This window comes from Cynocephalus volans, chromosome 5 (assembly GCF_027409185.1).
Source record: "Cynocephalus volans isolate mCynVol1 chromosome 5, mCynVol1.pri, whole genome shotgun sequence".
Taxonomy (NCBI): domain Eukaryota; kingdom Metazoa; phylum Chordata; class Mammalia; order Dermoptera; family Cynocephalidae; genus Cynocephalus; species Cynocephalus volans.
The window spans coordinates 77,157,634-77,178,105 of record NC_084464.1 but is presented as its reverse complement, the minus strand read 5'-3'; the positions used below and the strand labels follow the sequence as shown (position 1 = coordinate 77,178,105).

General features: G+C 33.4%; 1 protein-coding gene across 50 annotated transcripts in view; it reads left to right on the top strand.

Moving 5' to 3' along the window:
• The window catches only part of RIMS1 (regulating synaptic membrane exocytosis 1), a 469,818-nt gene that overhangs the window by 340,554 nt on the left and 108,792 nt on the right, over nt 1–20,472 (top strand). For 16 of the 50 annotated variants that reach the window (XM_063096236.1, XM_063096279.1, XM_063096260.1 and 13 more), the window contains one exon: nt 814–903. The exons of 5 other annotated variants lie outside the window; for them this stretch is intronic. In XM_063096236.1, coding sequence (XP_062952306.1) covers nt 814–903 — 90 coding nt within the window. Of the gene's footprint in view, nt 1–242; nt 357–813; nt 904–8,948; nt 9,033–16,950; nt 17,023–20,472 lie in introns of all 50 variants that reach the window. 29 more of the 50 variants (XM_063096235.1, XM_063096234.1, XM_063096277.1 and 26 more) reach the window with 6 other exon arrangements.

Sequence of the window (20,472 nt, the reverse complement as noted above, 5' to 3'; positions counted from 1 at the left end):
TTCTCATGAAGCATTAACATTTCCTTTTGAAATTAATTATACCATGAGAAAAATTAAATTAATGATATCTAAAAATCTTTTTAGGTACAAAACTTATTAATTCTAGAATAACTCTAAATGTAATCCACTAACTCAAATATCAGAATTCTGGGATTTTTTGTTGTTTATTTGTTGTATTACTAGTTGATTTTAATTTTGATAATTAATTTTATTTTATTTTTGGATAATTTTAATTTGTGAAGCTCAGTTCTGCCTGTACATACTAAGACCAACTTGGTGACTAGACAGGACATTTCCCTTCGTCATGAATGCTTTAACTCAAGAGTATTGAGATTTACTGATGAAATAATGGTTAGGTAAGAATATCTGGAAGTGATATCTTCTAATTCCCTTGTCTAGTGTTGTGAACCAAAAAAGCTGAGTTGTACAATTATTTCTCCTCTGATGTCCTTCATTTTGTTTTGGTGTGGCATATGTTTCTTGGTAATGGAGTTTTAGGCATTTTGTTTTAGTGCTTCCTGTATCCAGTTTTTTCATAAGTAGGTGTGATTTATTCTCATTTTTCAGTCTGAGACCCTTTTAAAAAAATATGCAAAGAAACTTAAGCATAATCTTTGTTTAGTTTCATTTTCTAAACAAAATTATGCACTGTCATCCTGTCAGCTCTCTCACACCCTTATGAACTGAATCACAGTGATTCTACATTTTATGTAAAGGGGACATTACTTTATGCTTTACTCTCTAACATGGTCTTCCTTTCTTTGTTTTCTTTGTCTTTCTCTTCTACCACTGGATGCAATGCACTGGCACTAGTGAACTGCAGCCCTCCCTTGACAGGGCTAGGAGTGCTAGTACCAACTGCTTGAGACCAGATACTAGTTTGCATTCACCAGAACGAGAAAGGTATAAAATAAAGACTTTCTTAATTTCTTGTCATTTGTACTAGTGGGTTTTTATTTTTTCCAATACTTTTGTTTGTTTCATGTGAGTCTCACAAGTTTATTCATTCACGTTCACTTTGCTAACTGTCTACATTTCCCCCTCCCTTATTATACATGTCTATGTAGAGATATGAGTATGTGGATAACCCCAAAGGTACACATACACATATTTCTATGAATGTTGTTGCAAATGGTGTGATGTAATTTGTAACTGCTTCTGGCTGCTGCTCCTTTTGTTGCTATTCAGTTTTTTTATTTATACCCAGGGAATCTTCAGTATGCTGATAACGTTATAAGGTCTAGTGAGTTATCCAAAGGGGAAGATCACTTTCCTGTGAGTTTTATTGATAAGTAGTATTGATAGGCTTAAATACAGTCTTCCATAAACTCAAATAGGAATTCAGTTTAAATAGAATACTTCCTTTGTGCATCTGTATTCATATTTTAATCAGCCTACTCTTTGATATATATAGGTCATGTTTTGCATTAAATTATATTTGAAAACAAAAAAATAGTATGTTAATCATAGATTTCCTGATGCCTTACAACATAAATACACATAATATATATATATGCGCACTTAATTTTGCTTGAAAATTTTAATTGATTAATAAGTAATTCTGATTTTGTTCAAATGCATTCAATGATTATGTGTTACACTGTCTCCTAATTGTAAGCATCTATTTTCTCTATTGTGAGGGAACTTTCTATTCCAGTAAGCTTAGTTATAATTGATAGTCTTGGTTATAATTGCTATCTCTTTTTAATTCAAAGTCATTAAGAAGAAATTCGCATACTACCTTTTTACAAATCCTGAAGAAAAATATTTAGTTGTACTAACATAGCCCACTTCTTCAGAGGCTGCTTAAAGCTTTTCTTTAGCAATCTTTCTAGTCTGTTTCATTTATTGATGAGATATTAATTTCTGGAATTGAACAATAGGTACAGGGGTACATACCCTTTTTTTAGTGTCTTTGTAAGATTCTACTAAAACTCTACATTTTTATTTTGTATTCTTTTATATTTGTAATAGAAACAAATGAAATTTAATTTATATTTTGGATTTTGGATTTTTTTTTTTACATTTGTAACAGAAATTTTAGTTGAAATGACTATAGACTCTTCTAAAATCACAGTTGAAATTGTTTTATTATTCTCTTTTATCATATGTCACCCTACAAAAATAATTAAAAGAATAGAAATAATTTTTAAAAATTTTTAGTTGTTATTATTTCCTTATATGTTTCTAGTTAGTATTAAAACACGGATAGAATTGCCCAAGTCAGCCGAATCTTCTGACTATAACACCATCCTAACATTTTTAATGTCATCTAGATCAGTGCTGTCTGATAGAAGTATAATGTAAGGCACATGTGTACTTTTAAATTTTGTAGTAGCCATATTAAAAAGATGAAATTAATTTTAATACTTTAACCCAATATATCCAAAATATTATCATTTTAACATGTCATTAATATAAAAACTATTAGATATTTTGCACTCACTTTTTCATAGTAAGTCATATGTATTAAGTGTATTTTGTACCTTAACAGCACATCTCAATTTGGACTAGCCACATTCCAGTGCCCAATAGCTTCATGTGGCTTATGGCTACTGTATTGGACAGAACAGGTCTATTCTTATAATGAAGCCTATCTGTTCCCTTGTGACTCTGAAGCCACAGATTTCACATATCTGTATGTTGATGACTTTAATCTCTCAGATACTACCCTTAATACAAGCCAACCTGTAGACTTATGAAGGATCTGCAAAAAGTTCATGGAAAGATTAGTATTACCTTTTAATTCAGTTTTTCCACAGACTTTTTGAAGTACCCTTGTATAACCTCACCACAGTTATTACACAGGTTGTTGTGAAATCCAAGTGAGTATACTTACTTTAAATAGAAGAAAAAAATATGATTAAACATTCATTCTATAATGAATAAATTTTTTTTCCATTAAAAAGATCAAGGAGATATGGATTACTGTTATCAATAATCCTTAATTTTGTGGGGTCATTTTGTTACCAAGAAGAAAATAAAGTGAGATAAATTTTCATTAAGTAAATTACAGAAGTTGTAGATGCTTATTAGTTTGGAGAATAGGGACTGCAAATATCCTTTTGTGCACACACCTATAAGCACCTTTGAAGCAGAACATAACAATATCAAAAGTGGTAACTTTGTTCTCTTTGGAGAATGCATCTGAAGTCCCCAAGCAGAATATGCAGAGAGTAGGAAGAGGGAGGCTTAAAGGGTTTTCCAGGCTGCATAATTTATATAACTGCCCATAAACTTTATTATATTAATGCCTAATTATGCATGGATAAAATGTTAGAGAAAAACTTTTTAAAACTTAGTTTCATATTTTTAAGATAGTATCATGTTTCCACATCCTTATGAAGGTGAAATGATTTGATGATTCTAACCTTCTAACATTTGTATGCTGTTCCAACCAATTTAATGTCATCTGCTGAAATATTTTCACTACGTTTTTAAACAAATTAAATTTTGTGTTAACATAAACGATGAAGTTGTCAAAGCATACTCCGTACTCAGACCCTATACCATACTTTACTTAATGATTCAAAAGATAAAGGACCAGCATTCTTTTCCTAAAGGAGTTGGAAACCATCAGATTTACCTCCTCTCCCTTGTTAGATGGTTTGGCCCAGGTTAACAGATGAGTTTTGAGTAATGCACGTAAAATCACTGTTTAGTTTAGGAGCCTCCATTTTATATTCTGTTGATTATGCAAATAGGAAAAAATGCTTATGGATTACCGCAAGTCAGTGAATTACCCCAATTCAGTCATGCCTCATAAGTCAAGAAATTTTGGGTTTATTTACACTGAGAGATAATCTCTTAGGTAATAAGAGATTCCCCTTGCTTCTCGGATTGGGAAGGAGTGAGTTTCAGGCTGTTATTAACCTTTCCTTTCCCAGGTTTTAAAACAATTTATTGCTTTAAGTGTTCAAAGGCATTGATTCTTAGAGCCACTGTAGAACAGTAAATTTTCTTGGATGCTTTTTCTCCATTCTTGACCTTTCATAGCAATCATAGCCTTAAGAAGGCTTGGGAAAGTGTAGTCTGTATTTACTGCCTCCATTTTTTACCTTCCAGTAAGTCCTGCAACCTGACTCTACTCCTTCCCAGTGCTTTATCACTATGCTGAAATTCCTCTGGGATTATTACACTGGCTCCCTAATTGTTCAACAGCATTTTGCAACATTTTACGTTAACTACCCTGTCACTGGAATCTCTGCTCTCTTAAGTACCTCCATAAGTTTTCTTATGCCTCTGTTATAACACAGTCTCCTATGTGGGCTTCTTTTCTTCCCCTACCCCGTAAAGATAAGTATTCCCTAGCTCAACCCACAGTTTTCCTCTTTTGCCCAACCCATTCTGTCTGTCCGTTAAATTATATTTCTATCAAAGGCTCCCACTCTAATACATATGAAGACAATTGTCCTCTGTGATTGGCCAGGTCATACCTCCTTTCCTCAGTACCAGGCGCACATTTCTAAATGGTTGCCAGGCACTGAGTATATCAAAATGTCTAAATCAACTTCATTATCTCCCCTTCCATCCCTTTACAGCAGTATACTTCCTGTTTCTAAATTTTCCTCTTATTTTATGGCTTTGACATATAACCAGCCACATAATGTGGAAATACTCTCCTCCTCCTCCTCTTTCACATTCTGTGAGTCAGTAAATCCTATCTGTTCCTCCAAAACAGATCTCTCACCTTGATTATAGCCCTTCTTCAGTTCCAGTGTCAATGCTGCCCCCATCGATTTTCTCATAAGCTCTAGTAATAATAGTCTTTATGACTTTATATCCCACTTTTTTCCATTAAAATTAAAATATCCTTCTTCCTTTGTTGTCTGCTTGAAAATTTTACTCATTCTTCAAAACTGCAGATTAATTGCTCTATCTTTTATAAAACTTTTTTTAACCCTTTCCACCATCCTCATCCCCCCACATAAACAGAGACACTTTCTTTCTTTTGCTAGTCAGAATTATTTACTTTCTTTTCTGAGTCCACATAATTTTGTATACTTTTATTAAGATCCATTGCATATCACTTAGTAGTGCGCTTGTTTCTTCCACTTATTGTACACTTCTTGAGGGTAGGGATCATATCCTATTTGTCTTTTCCATCTCTAGTGACAGCATTATTATTTCTTACTTAGTAAATGCTCAATTTTGAAATTTTGGGGGCTTAAAAAACACCCCCTATTTTCCACTCCCAAATTTGGGTCTAATTGTGAGCTAGACCCAGGAACTAGAAAGTTGGAAGATCTAATTATCGCCCTGAATATGATGAACAAATATGATGGACAAATTTGGAAGCTGTGGCATTATGTCTGTAAGCTTGACAATAACTAACCCTAGTATCAGCCAGATTCACTGAACCGCAGAGGCTTCTGTTACAAGGTCAGGCCTTGTATCTCATCGCTGCTTTGCAGGTTTGTTTGTTGTGGTGTTTGCTGTTTGCAGGCAGCCTGATTTGGAAAGAGGACTTTGGAAATGACAAAGTCACTTGTGCCTGATTCTTTAACATAAAGTCACTTCACGTGCAATTTACTCCTCCTCCCTTGGGATGGAATGAAGAAAGGGCTTACTTGAATGAATTTCCTTCCACGTGGAAACATGAGGCCTAAAGGAAAGGAGGTTCCTACCTAAAAATCAACAACTGCACAGAAAGAGAAATACCACATGTTCTCACTTATTGGTGGGAGCTAAAAATTAATAAATAAATTCACACACACACACACACACACACACACACACACACACAAAACCGGGGGGAGGGCGGGGAAGAAGATATAACAACCACAATTACTCGAGGTTGATACGACAGGCAAACAGAAGGGACATTGTTGAGGGGGGAGGGAGGGGGGAGGGAGATTTTGGTGATGGGGAGAAATAATCAGCCACAATGTATATCGACAAAATAAAATTAAAAAAAAAAAAATCAACAACTGTAAATTGAATCAAAGTAAATATTATAAATTTTGTTTCAAAGTATATTAGTTAAAATAAGTGAAATTTAGTTCAAAATAATATTGTGGAAAATGTTTTAAAAGGACTAAAATAAATAATGAAAATAGACAATAAAAATGCATACTTGTATAATCAGTTATCTCATTTGGTTTGTCTTCTAATGTTATAATACCTCAGAAATATTTTTGATTTGTACTATTTATGGAATGAAAGATTTACATTTCCATATACTTTTTCTTTTAGATAATTAAGCTGCTTATCCATATTCTGCCAAAGGATATGCACCATTAAAATATGTGTATATATGCAAGCATGTGTATTTATTACACATTTAAACACACACATTTGCTTTAAGGTTTGTAAACGCTAGGGGCGGAAATGCCATAACATAAGAATCATTTGACTGCTTACTGAGGCCTATCAATGGCTTCTCTCATATCTATCATCACTGTTATTTTCTTAGTTAAAGTTCTCATTATTTCTTACCTGGATTACCACAAAGCCTATAGTTTCATATCCTTTTTATCTACTTAAATATTCACAAGTATTTATTATTTATTCTGTGCTATGTATAATGGAGGCAGTTGTCAAAAAAACCAAACCAAAACAAAACAAAAATCCACTATACTTCCTTGGCCATCAGACTGAACTTTCTTCTCTTCAGAACACAATGAAAGGAGTGGGCTCCGAACAGATAGAAGTTCCTGAATTAATAAATTTAGAATACCTGATATTAAAGTACTAATAATTTACTAAAATGTAACCAACCAAAGTTTTAGAAAGAGAAATCAAGAAAGGGCTGCTGTAGTTCAACTTTATGATTAAGATCTCCCACCTAGACTGCCATAGTAGCATGTAATATGAAAATAGAAGTTGAAGTTGAAGTTGTGTGTCTCTCCCAATAACTGGCGTTGAGGGAAGGGATAAAGATTACAATTTTGGTCCTTCCGTGTGACAGGAGAAAAAGAGAAAGAAGTTGCACACATTTTAAAAACACGTAAAATGTGCTTAGTATATTTAAAATTTACACATATATGATATTAGAACTTAAGTAATGTCTATTCTTAGAACAAAAATTTGTATATAAATTGATTCTGCTCTCATTATGTGCAGTATATGAAGGAAAAAACTAACAGGTTCCTTATATTGGTACTACATATCAGCATATTCAGAAGGACCTTGAGTATACAGATATATATGTATTTTGCCAAATATTTGTTCAAAAATTACCTTTTAATAGCTTGCATTCACAATTGCTTGTTTCTAAATGTACACCTTTCTTCTTCATGGCTTTCATGGCATGTTTCATAATTATACCATTTTTCTTTACCTTTTTCTTTACTTTTATGTTTAAATAAACACAAGGACTGGAATTTTGCCTCAGGAAGCAAGGTTATTCATAATCCTGTCAAGTTACTATTACTTATTACTCCACATAAAAATATTAACTCACTTTTTGGGTCTTCACATAACACCATAATATTTAACAACTGGTTATGACTCAGTGTAGAAGACACTGTAGTTATAATTGTTTTTCAATTAATTTGGAAATATTTTTCTTTATGGAACAAAAGACAGTAGAGTGAAAAGAAACATTTTAAAGTATTCAGGTCGGATTAACCAGCATTTAAAGAAGTTAAAATAATTAAATAATTTAAAATTAATGCAAAGTGTTTTTATTTTACAAATATGTAACACATTCAAGAGTGTGAGACACAAAGTTTTCTCTTCTGCCCAAATTCCACTACTGATTGTCTTTACTTGCTTCATGGCTTCCTCAAAGCCCTGCTTGAATCATGCCCAGCTTGTCAATCCAAGGCTGATTAAACAAAGGCATCCAAAAGGCTTTCAGAATTGAATACCTGCTGCTGACCGCCGATATCCTGGTTACATGGTGGCAGCCCTTTGCTGCTTTTGTGCAGATGATCTAATAAATCCAGGAAACCAAATTATAATGACAAGAAAGATGACTTTTTTGGGGAAATGTTATCCTTTGGATAATTATAAAATCCTATACCTAAATGAGTCCTAATTAAGACCATCTAGTTATCCCTTTTTGCATCTGAGAAAGCCAATATCCAGAGAAATTATCCTGCAAAAATCCTCATGTCTAACATGTTAAAATTTCTAAATATGACCTGGTCAGTCCCTTATTGCCTCTTCAGTTTTCAACTAGATGTTTGTGATTTGTGGTTATATACAGACAGGATCTGAAAATAGCTTAACAAAAGAGTGAACAAGGTTTCAAACTACTGTTTAACTGTTAATCACATGAAAAATATTGTAAATGTTGAAATAAAAAGCGACTGTGTGACCAATTGAGAGATACTTTTGCAAATAAAGACTAGCAGAATTTTTTAAAGTAATTTCATTTATCTGTTTCTTTTATTCATCAATGTTTTTTTACTCACAATTTTTAAATTTTAGTAATTAGCCCTGCAGTTTTGACAAGAAAACTCGTTAAGGTTTCATGGGTAGCCTTCCCATGAATTATTTCTTCATGTCATTGTTTCTGCACTAAAGAGCATTTTTATTACTTCTACTTAACTGTGTTCCTGGTTTGTATTAAATTCACACACCCTACCTTTGCCACTCTACCCAGTATTTCAAGGCCTGGTATCAAATGAGCATTGGTAATTTATTAAGCCTATTTTATTCAAACATAAGCCAGATTCTTAAGGATTCATATTTTAAAACTTAAAGTTATTTTTATATTTATACGTGTATAGATATTTATACATACCAAAGCACATTTTAAAAGAACAAAATTACACATAATAGATTCCAAACATCTTCCCAAATAGTTCCTTTGTTCACTTCTAAAGTTATGGATTTTATTTATCTTTTTAAGTAAAAGTGAAGATTTAATTACGGAGCAAAGAATCTATGCTTTGCTTTTTTGGGGTGCTTTTCCAGTCCTGTTGTTCCATATGTTCTTTTATTTTAGGAGTTACTAAATGTCCTGTTTTTTCCTGTCTTGTTCACTGGGCAAACAGGGGTAAATGGTCCCCCTCCCTAGATAGGAGACGACCTCCTAGCCCCAGGATTCAAATCCAGCATGCATCTCCGGAGAATGACAGGTACTAGTCAACTCCTCCTCACAGACAAGTGGCTCCTAGAGGCTTGTAGGCCACCACGTGAAGGATAAGCAAGATAAATGTTGGTTATGACATGCTTCTTTTCAGGAGCCAGAAACAAATATGTTGTGATTCCATCAATAAGTGCATCCAACTCTAATAAAGCACCTCAGAATATTTACTGAAGTGAAGGTAGCATGCAAATGTCATAGTTTTGAAATACAGTAAAGTCAGAATGTAGTGAAAGTTCTATTTGATGAGCATTTGTTTCAGTATTTTGAATTTCTGGAAACATACTTAAATAGTGTGTTTGTTTACCTGTGAATAGGTGAAAATTCTCAGGTGCTTTAGAGTATATTAAAATTTATCACAAAGCCTATTCTTTGTTATATTGGCTGATGGTTTTATCTCAACTGTCTTGTTTTGTTGCTGTGTAAGCTTGTTAATGGTGAAGTTTAGGTTTAAAAATGTTTGGTTTAAAGTAGACCACCTGGCTCTTATATATTTAATGAATATTGTGTTTCTAAACAAAATATTGTCAAGGGCTAAGGTCAGTCACAAGGTAGGTTTTTAAAAATAGCATCAGTGCCTTGAATCCACTTCATGCTGATGTATCAGAAGTGCCACAGTACTCGTATATTTTCCATTGCTTTGTTATTCTTCTCAGTTTGCAGTTAGTCCAATTCTTTTATTTTATGTTTTTTGTTATATGTAGTCCTTATCTTTAAATGTTTTTTCCTGTCTTGTCACAAAAGATTTTTGGGTGTTCAAGGTGCTTCTCTTCTGGTGTAAGCAGAAATTCTGCCAACACATTGATAATATTAAGTAGATAAGGAGATGCAGTATCTCAGACATAGAACAACTAGTCATATGAGCATGCAGGTTCTTTTTTTTAGGTATATGTGTATATAGGAGAATAATTATAACCTTAGTTATGAATGGTATAATTTCTGTATTCATAAACAATTATGATATCTTCTGGATTTCAATTTAAAAGAAAAACTAAATACTGTTGCTAAGAAAGAATTAATGTAACTCTACAAATGTTGGAAAAGATCACAAACTGAATTTTATGACAGTTTCAGGAATATTTTGGCATGTTTTAATATCTAAACATTTACTTCTTAATATGATGTATGGTTATATATTTGGAATTTAAAATTAATTTCTGCTGCTGCTGTCTGATTTCTAGGATAGAATTTCTGAGACTAGAATTTCAATTTAAAAATTATAACAAATTTAAAGTCTTTTCAAGTAAGAATTAAAATAACTATGAATTAAGTAAAAATCTACATCTGTATTGCTACTCATTCATTCAGTAAATACTTAATCGTACCCCTACTGTATACACTATTCTGATGGTTATAGTCACAACAGTGATTAAGGGAGACAAATCTGGGCTGTCAAGGAACTTAAAATTTTCTTCCGGAAACGATAATTCTAGAAAGCCTTTGAATTTATTCCAAATAAAATAGTGTATTCCATCTTATGTAATGACTAAGCATAGAACAATTAAATATGTTGGTCTTTGTATTGAATATAAATTTAAGTTGATCTGGGCATTGATGAAGCAAAATGGAAATACAAATAATAGGTTCAGGTTTTTTTTTTTTTTTTTTTTTTTTTTTCTCTTTTTGTCTTTTTCGTGACCGACACTCAGCCAGTGAGTGCACCAGCCATTCCTATATAGGATCCGAACCCGCGGCGGGAGCTCCCAGCGCCGCACTCTCCCGAGTGTGCCACGGGCTCGGCCCTAGGTTCAGTTCTTATGTACATGAATATCATTAGCTTCATTTAATGGTATATTAATTGTTATTTGATTTCCTAAATTGTGTATGTAACTGTAAGGATAAATTTTAGGAGCAGAAATGATCCTTTTATATAAGATTATTAAATGAAACTTATTAAATACATAATTTTAAATATATATTTTGCTTTTTTTGATGACTTATTTGTAAATAAGTTCTATATTCAACCAAAAGAAATACATTTTAAATGGATTGATACAATGATTTATTACTATAGAGAATAGGAAATTGCTTACAATAAACTATAATTAAAATATAGGAATAATATGTGCCTGTAAAAGTGAAGAGAAATTTCTACATCAACTAATGCTAAATTCATAGGTAACCATATCAACTACATGGCTGAACTTAATGAAAACTTACATTTTACCTCTCATCAATTTCATTTACTTATTCAGAAATTTCTACAAATTTCTAAAAGAAGTGAACATGGCATCACATTTGAATATAGAGAATACAGGAAGGATTTGGACATTAGGTGACTTTTGTCCTAGGACACTGGTGGCCAGGAAAATTTCCTAAAATCAATGACAGTTTATACAATTAGTCTTTGGATGGTTTGTATCAAGGCCATATTTGATTATTTTGAAAATAACATTGTAATACAAAAAGTAAAGTTTTGTTCTAGAGAGTTCTCTAGTAAGTTTAAATGAGTTCAAAAGCATTTAGTTGCCCTCTTATTTCCCACAGCATGAATGTGTGCACAGACAAGCATGTACACATTTTTTAATAAATCATTTCTCTGTAATCTAATTTCAAAAGTAAGCATTCTTGGTGTTATCTCAAGTGGTACCATACAATTATTTGGAATTAACATGGAGGTAGGTTTATCTAGATCTAGAAATATTTTTTAGAAGTTGTAGGACATTTAAAACAATGTTGAAAAAATACATAAATTTGGAATCCCAGGGAATGTTTCTGACTTTAAAATTATAGTGAAAATTTTCTTGCTGTTTAATTCTTAAAAATGTTGACTTATAAAAATCATCATTCCAATAACAGAATATCTCTTTGTAAGTGTCATTATTTTAATACATAAAAATTAATTTTTATGAACCTATTTGTATATAGTTCTATGAATCTTAATAAAACTTAGATCTAGTTATAGCTAATTTGTGAGTAGCCATTTAGAAAAGAAATGTGTTTTATTATGCTCCTGGAGCATTAAGGTTCTGAGTTTATAACCCTTAAGTATAAAAGGCCAGTGTAAATTATTATTATCTAATTGAACTTTAAACTATTTGGTAAACACTTCATTCAAGAAAATCCGATATTCTTATTGGGTGCATTTTGAGATGTATTTTAACACTTCATTAGCTTGAAGTTACTGACCCCCACCATTTGAATTGAGAATAGTTTTACATGTATACACACACACACACACACACACACACATATATTTATTAGTATATAACTCAAATACTAAAAATATTTGATAAAATAACCCTATCTTCAGGACTTTAAATAATTAAAATAAGTAAAATATCCCACTTTTTTAAGACTGATTCCTGAGCTGTTCTGCCAAAGTAGCTCTAATTTCTTTTGCAAAGAACCATTTTTGTATAATTTCCCATACCTGTTACCTGGATAGCAGCTACTTGTGTATAAGATTTCTTGACCAAGAATATCAAATTGTTTCTTTTGATTTAAAGTGAATGAATGTTCTTTCTCCATTGACAATATTTCTGGAATAAACAAATCACATACTTTTTCACTTCCAGAATTCATAACGGTTGCCACATATATAGAAAGTTAGTGTAAAACTTTTCTGGGCTCAATTTTCTCATCTGTAAATTTAGCTAGTTGTAGATGTACTAGCTGAATTCTAATGTTCCATAAGACTCTAAATTTCAGTCTTGCTTCCTTGTTGCATCATGATAAAACACACTAGGCCCATGATAATGACTGACAGTTCATTATGCTTTAGGCAGTAAACCAGAGGGCATTTTTATTTATGGTTTTTATTTTTGATGAAGCCCCCAAAATAATGCTGTAAACTGGATTTTGTAGCCTTAGGTAGTTTTTTGCTCATTGTAATTTTTAGGCTCTCAAATTTTATGATAATATTTAAAATATTATTTTTTAACCATCCAATCAACAAATATTTATTGAGCATCTACCACGTGCTAGGTGTTGATGTTACAGTGATAACCCAAACAGACACAGTTCCTGACCACAAGGAACTTAGAGTAGTGTAAGGCAGAAGGTAGGTAATTTCACTGTGATTCATTTTGAGATTGCATGATAAATAGTTTCAATAGCAAATCAATACAAAATGGATTTTTCTAACCTTTCCCATCTTACATATATTAAGCCTCTATTTATTCTGGGAAATAGCTATGTTAAAATATACAATATTTATAGCTATATTGAGGATTTGAAATAGAAAAGATGTTAGAATTTTCTATTATCTGTTCTTTTTTTACACTAGATTATTACAATTAAGTGTGTATCATTTTAACTCAATTTGTGAATTCTTTTAAGTAGTTAGAAGAATTATCCAGGCTTATTCTTTGTAGGAATCTTTACAGGAATCTTCTGTGAAAGTAAGTTTCACTGTTATTTGAAGAGGAAAAAAAGGGCACTCTTAACACGAAGATTGAAAACAAAACAAAAGGTTAGATTATGAACCTCTGCATGAATATTTATCATGCAGCTATGGAGCGCTGCCTCTGAATTTATACTTTTATAGCTGAAAAAGAGTCTTTGCCTTCAAGTAATACTTTTATAGCACTTAACCACTTGCTAGTCCTAAGTGATGCTGAAACTACTATAAATCCTACTTCTATGTAATACTACAAGAACTACAAATACTGCAATAAAAATATTAAGTAATATTGAAATGGTTAAAATTGGCAAACCTGTGGGGTGGTGGTATTATTATTGCATTTTGTAGGTGGAAAATGACTGCGGAGCAGAGAGGCTAAGAAACTTGTTGAAATCACCCAACTAACTGGAAAAAGAGCTGAGATTAAACCCAGTTTGACTCTAGATTCCATACTTCTAGACACTATGCTCCAGTGTCATTTATACCAGAGATGCAATGCGATTACTGTTATCGAGATTATGGACTCTCAGTTCACATCCTGGCTTGACATTTAATGACTGTGTGAGCTAGAGCAAATTATTTAATGTCTTTAAACCTTGATATACTTATTATGAAAAGGATAAAAGAATAGTACCTACCTCTTTGGATTGGCAAGAAAATTAGATGACATGATGCAGATAAAGTGATCATGTTAGCACAGAGAAAGTTCTTAGGAAATGTTAATATTATGAGTATTATCATCATTGTCATCGTCATCATCAATTATTGTGATAATCAATCTAGTGTGTGAATCCATTAAGTTTTAGGAGGTGAGAAGAGGAGGAAGAGTTTGAAAGTTTCACAGAGGAAGTGAAATCTCAGTTGAGTCTAGAAAAATTGATGGAAGATGGGATAGGAAGAAACACAGGCAAGTTCTAAAACATGCCTATAACCCTTTTATTGCGCAGAGGTAGAAAAGCACACCAAATTCTACACAGCCTCTCTGCACTCTCCCTCAAACTCTTCTCATCTGTCTCATCTCTCTGAATTCCTACTGTACTGGCCTCCTTTCTGTTCCTTGAATGTACCATTCCTAGGTACTTGCTGTTTTCTTTGCCTGGGATACTCTTTCCATAGATATATACATGGCTAACTCCCTCACCCCTCACCCTTTAGCCCTTTAGCCTTTTCTAAAACATCACTATCTCAATTAATCCTTCCCTGACTTTATTACTTATAATTAAAATGTGGGCTGGCCAGTTAGCTCACTTGGTTAGGGTGTGGTTCTAACACCAAGGTCAAGGGTTTGGATACCCTTACCTGCCAGTTGCCGAAAATAAATAAATAAATAAATTGAAGTCTGCACCTCCCTCTAACTCCCACTCCATCCCCACACTTCTGTATCTTCTTGCCTGGTTTACTTTTTTGTTATTATCATTTATCCCCTTCTCCCATACTATATAATGCACTTGTTTGAGATTCTCTTTGTTGTTTATTATATAGTCTTCCACCAGTAAAATGTTAATTGCTGGAAAGTAGAGATCTTTGTTTTGTTCACAGGCATATTCCAAGCACTTAAAATGTTGCTGAGCACATATACATGCTCAACAGTATTTGTTGAATGAATGTCTGAGTGACTGAAAACCCTTAATAACAATGAATTTTTGTAGGTCTTCCTTAAACTCTGTACTCTTATCTGTGCTGAAAATGAGAAAAGGAGCATTTGCTCTCCTAGGCAGTTGTCCTGAGCACCCTTAAGACCAAGCGTGAATTTCCCATAGTGATACATTGCTTTTTATTTTGAGCTCAGATACCTGCTGGGCCTGCAGATTGCTTACCTTGCCTCTCTGCTCCCCTTTCTTCACCTCTTTCCACTGTGCTTATGCCTTCCTTCCCTGTGTTACAGGAACAAGCTTCCCTTCTCAACAGCCATAACACCATGTCCTATTTATTTCAGGCATGTGCTATGTACTTCTTTACTCTCTGACCACCCCTCAAACCCCTGTCCTGACCATAGAAGCAATAAAGAAAATAAGTACCTGAATGTTAGAGAGAGATTCTTCCCTTAGTGCTTTCTCAGGCTTGTGCCAGATTTCATGGTTTCTGGGCTTATGTCAGAACCTACTGCCTCCACTCTCTTTGCTAGACAGTATATGGCAGAAACAGCTTGAGAGCAAGACAACTTACATTCTAATCCCAACTTTGCTGTTTTCTGACTGAGTGGCCTTGCCCTGAGCCTATTTCCTCATATGTAAAATGGAGATGGAATCTTCTTAAAGGTTTCATGGAGTTTAGATAAGTCCATACCTCCCTCAGTGAGTGCCTGACATAAAATTATCCTTCAATATACCAACTACCCTCTTTTCCAACTAGTAAGTGAGAGATGTCTCCCTCTTCTATTTCTTCCCTTTTTTCATCTCAGAAATGGGATGTCACAGTAACGGGGCTGAAGAACACACAGCTGAAACCTTGAATTCGAGGGGCAAGATAGTAGGAACCCAGTTTCTGGCAAAAGCGGAAGAGAGGAGGAGAGATGAGCAGCCCCAGGAATCTGTATAACCTGTGAAGGCAGACATTGTACTTTGATGGGTGTTTCTAATGCCGAGCAGGGCTTGACATATACTGGACACTTAATTAGGATGTATGACATTAAAAAGTAAAGCCAACCTTTCTCAATGTTCTTGGAAGGGATAACAAGAAAGAAAAATAAGCATAAATGGTAGAGATTCAATAATCAATATAAAAATACACATTCTTATGGTTTCTCTACGTTTTTTATGTGGTGCTTGACCACAATATTTTACATTATTTATTTCAAATATGTGAGTATATCTGTGCATTTTATGCTGTATAAACACATGTAAGCTGCCTTGGGGAAGTAAGCTGTGTATATTAACATTATTTCTATGGCAAAATGCATTTCAAGTTCCAAATGTTCAGTGTACATATATAATTTTGGAAAGTAGAGTACATTGGGGATTTTGTTAATTCTTTGATTTGTTACATGATTAGCTTTTTAAAATGCTACATGATTAGAAAAGCATCTTTATGACAACTTAAAAATAATTTTAATAGTTGACTTAAATACTTTCACTTATGTCAAACATCTTTCACTATAGTATTTTTCTTTATAATTTTGGCAGGGGAAGGGGGCAGCAAAAAGCCTTTGTAGCCCCCAGTTTCAACTTGTAAAAGTAGAGGGCACTTCACCCCTCTGTATTCTTTCAGCACCTAAGCCATCATCTCATTTATCATCATTACGTTTCACCATTGAATTTGTTTAATCATCAGGGGATGCAAGTTGCACAGCAAGGGTCCATATTAGATCATTGCTGTATGCATACCTGTCAAGACTAATAAAATGTCAGCTTCTTGTGTCTCCTGTTGGACAACTTGTGTCATCCACACAGACAGCATCAGTTCTTATTTTAATTTTAATTTTTTTTATTTTGAAAAGTACTGACTGACAAAAGCATTTAGGTAAGATAGTTGTCATTTTTCATTTCTGTTTCTTTTATCATGATATGATACTAATGTAGTTTTATTCCTCATATATTTTGTATTTCTTTAACATTTCATTCCACAGGCACTCCAGAAAGTCTGAAAGATCTAGCATCCAAAAACAGACTAGGAAAGGCACTGCCTCTGATGCAGAAAGGTAGGCTTGGTGTTGTGCTGTGCTGCCGTCTTCCATTTTACTAATATATTCAGGAGTACCCTCACTCACATTGTACATGATCAGTTCTTAAACACATTGCTATATTTAAAGACATTGATTTAAATAAACTTACCCCTATATAGGAATGGTATTATTGAAGAAATAACGGTCATTTGAAGGCAGACCTTTAATCATAGGGTTTACAAAAAATCTCATGTATTTGTGTTAGGGATCATTCTGGTCAGTAGTGAGGATTAAATCTACATTCATTCCTGTATATGATGGTACTTCAAAAAGTTCATGGAAAATGGAATTAAGGAGAATATTAATCTTTCCATGAACTTTTTGAAGACCCCCTCATACATATTTGGACATTAATATTTTGATTCTGAGATAATTTTAAATGTTACCAATGGATATAATATCTGGAATATGCAGATATTTTGAGTGTCTGTTATTTATCTGAATAATGCCATCTTGAAAAAATATTTTTTCTGCAAATTGATAATCTAAGATTATCATTTTAGATTAGATTCAGGTAAACTTGAAATTAGGAAGTGTTTTATAAGCAAATGTCACTTGAGCTAATCCCAGATAAATAAAGGTAGATGTGAAGAGTAGAGTATTCCATGAGAGGGCACAATGTGAAAAAACACTGACACTTGAAATACCTTCTTGAGTTTGGGATGAATAGGATTCAGAGAATGGGAAAGAGGGCTGAAAATAAAATTATAAAAATCCTGAGAGGTTAAATGAATAACATTAACACCATGTTAATGCCATGCTAAAGAATTTCAGTTTTTCTATTCAGCCATGAGCCATTAATGTGCTTTAAATACAGGAGGCAGATGATCAGTTTTGAGTTCCAAAATTATAGGCTATGGAACCAACCTAAATGTCCATCAATGGATGACTGAATAAGGAAAATATGGTGTATATATATATATATACACGCACACATATATACATATATATATATATGCAAAGGAATACTACTCAGCCATAAAAGAGAATGAAATTCTGCTATTTGCAACACCATGGATGAACCTGGAGAAAATTATCCTAAATGAAACAACCCAGGTGCAGAAAGAGAAATACTGCATGTTCTCATTCATTAAGTGGGAGCTGAATCCATAAATAAGCAAATAAACAACAGAGAGAGAGAGAAAGAAAGAAACAACAATGACAATGATATGTTGAACTTTTAGGAGACAGAAGAACTGTGGTTACTAGAGGTGGAAAAAGGGAGGGGGCGGGGGGATTAACAAGAAATTGGTTAATAGACACAAAGAATGATTACATATTGTAATTATGAATAAGCTAATTGTCTTGACCTGACCATCACCCATTGCATACAACTATTGAAAGTCAACTTTGTGCCCCACATATATATGTAATAAATTATCTTAAACAAACAAGAAAAACATAATTATAGATCACTTTGACAACGTTTTAGAAGGTGAATTGAAAGATTCAAGGATAGATGCAAGATACCAGCAAGGCTATCACAATAGGTTTGGTAGAGATAGAATCTGTATAATTTAGTGATTCGTTCAATTAACAAATATGTGCAAACCTATGTGCTAAATTCAAGGAACAAAATAGGGAGCAGCAAAAAAAGGAACACTTCCCAGAGGATATTACCACTGAGTTGAGTTCCGCAAAATGAGTAGGTATGAGACATGACAATGGGTGTGGGTAAAAGGGAGGTGAAATTTACTCCTGGCTAATGGTCCGTGGAGATATTAACTATCTAAGGAACTTAATTTACAATAGAATAAGGATCCAGGGAACTGAAAAAAGTGTTGAGTAGAAAAAGGAGTTAGATGCTGAGGAAGAAAATGCAGCACAGAGTTCCAGCAGATAGATAGGTAGGTAGGTAGGTAGGTACGTAGACAGACAGACAGACAGACAGACAGACAGATAGATAGATAGCCTGTAATGAAACAATACCAGTATGTTTCTGTTTTCACATTCTTTAATCTCAGCTCAGGTACCTGCAGTTTCTTTACTATCATTGTAAATGTTTTAATTTCCTTAGACAAGTTTTCATTCTTCAAACATCATTCCTAGCACCTTCTCCCCCACACACACAATTTCAATTATTTGGTCATGATTGAAAGTTTTCCTCAAAGTCGTATTCTTTTTAGTCCACTCAGGATTCTTTTATTACACATATACACACATACATACATATATACATGCATGCATATGCACGCATGCACGCATAGACTCAGTGCCTGGTGTGTATTGATGGCCTTGTATTGATGCTCAGTAAAGAATATTTGTTACTATTATTTTACTTATTCATTATTCACCCCCTGTTTCATTCTTTAACATGGTTGCTCTCAATCTTTTTCATTCTTCTTATCTCCTTACATTCTTAGCACATCCCATTTATTTGAAAAGATAAAGGTTCAACAGCCTGGATTTTCTCACCTTTACACTGCTGTACCTCAGACTTTCTTGATTAATTCTCCTTTCTTCTTGCCTAAAACAAACTATATTTCGATCCATTACCTCTCTGCAAAACCTTGCTCTTCTCTCAAGTTCTACATTTTCTCTCTTCCCCATTTCCCCTCCTGTAATTCAGCCTTGCTACCACATTCCTCTCTCTTCCTCAGGCTAGGTGGTTTTCTATGCTTCTCCTTTGGTCTGTGCTTTCATTCTTCCTACACCAATTGGCTGGTGACAAATTGGTTGGTGGCTTGTTACACATTGGTTTCTTTATTGAGGTACTTTTAGTTCATATCAAAGAAAAAATATCTTGTGCTAAATGATTAACCTCAAACACTACAGGCTTTTTTCAGGCACTGCAAGCCTCACGGCTTGGGAGAAAACACCAAGTCACGTATTCTCGAGCTCTAAAATGTTGACCCAGTAAGCTCTTTATTTGCCCCTGAAATAGCTTTTTATACTTTTACCATTTAGTTTGGTACCACATAAAGTCCACTTAATTATTCACATTTCAAGTAACGCTCAAATTGTTCTTTTAGTGCTTATGAATTGCATTAAGGAATGAATCAAAGTTTTAGTGAAATTGCAGTATTTGTGAAATTTCTCAGTACTAGGGTAAAACTGTATGATTCAGTTTTCAAGTCACATTTTAAAAGTGTATTTCAAACAAGGATTGCTAGAAGTTTATCTCATGATAATGGCTTTTAAAGAATAATAGGTAAAGCTCATTCTTTCTGATTGGCTCATGTAATCCATCCCGTATAAATTAATTCTATATAGTTGAGTTAATGTGAAAAGTCAATTCAGAATGAGTAGACAGTTTAAATATGTAGAATATTGTCAGTTCCTTTTTATTTTAATTTGGAAATTGAGGTGACAGTCCAGGTTTCAAGGTTTGGATTAAGATCTGACAAAGCATTAATCCATAGCTCCAGAAGATAAAATGCACCTTTATTAAAGACCTGAGCTGTACCTTTTTGTTCTATACAACTT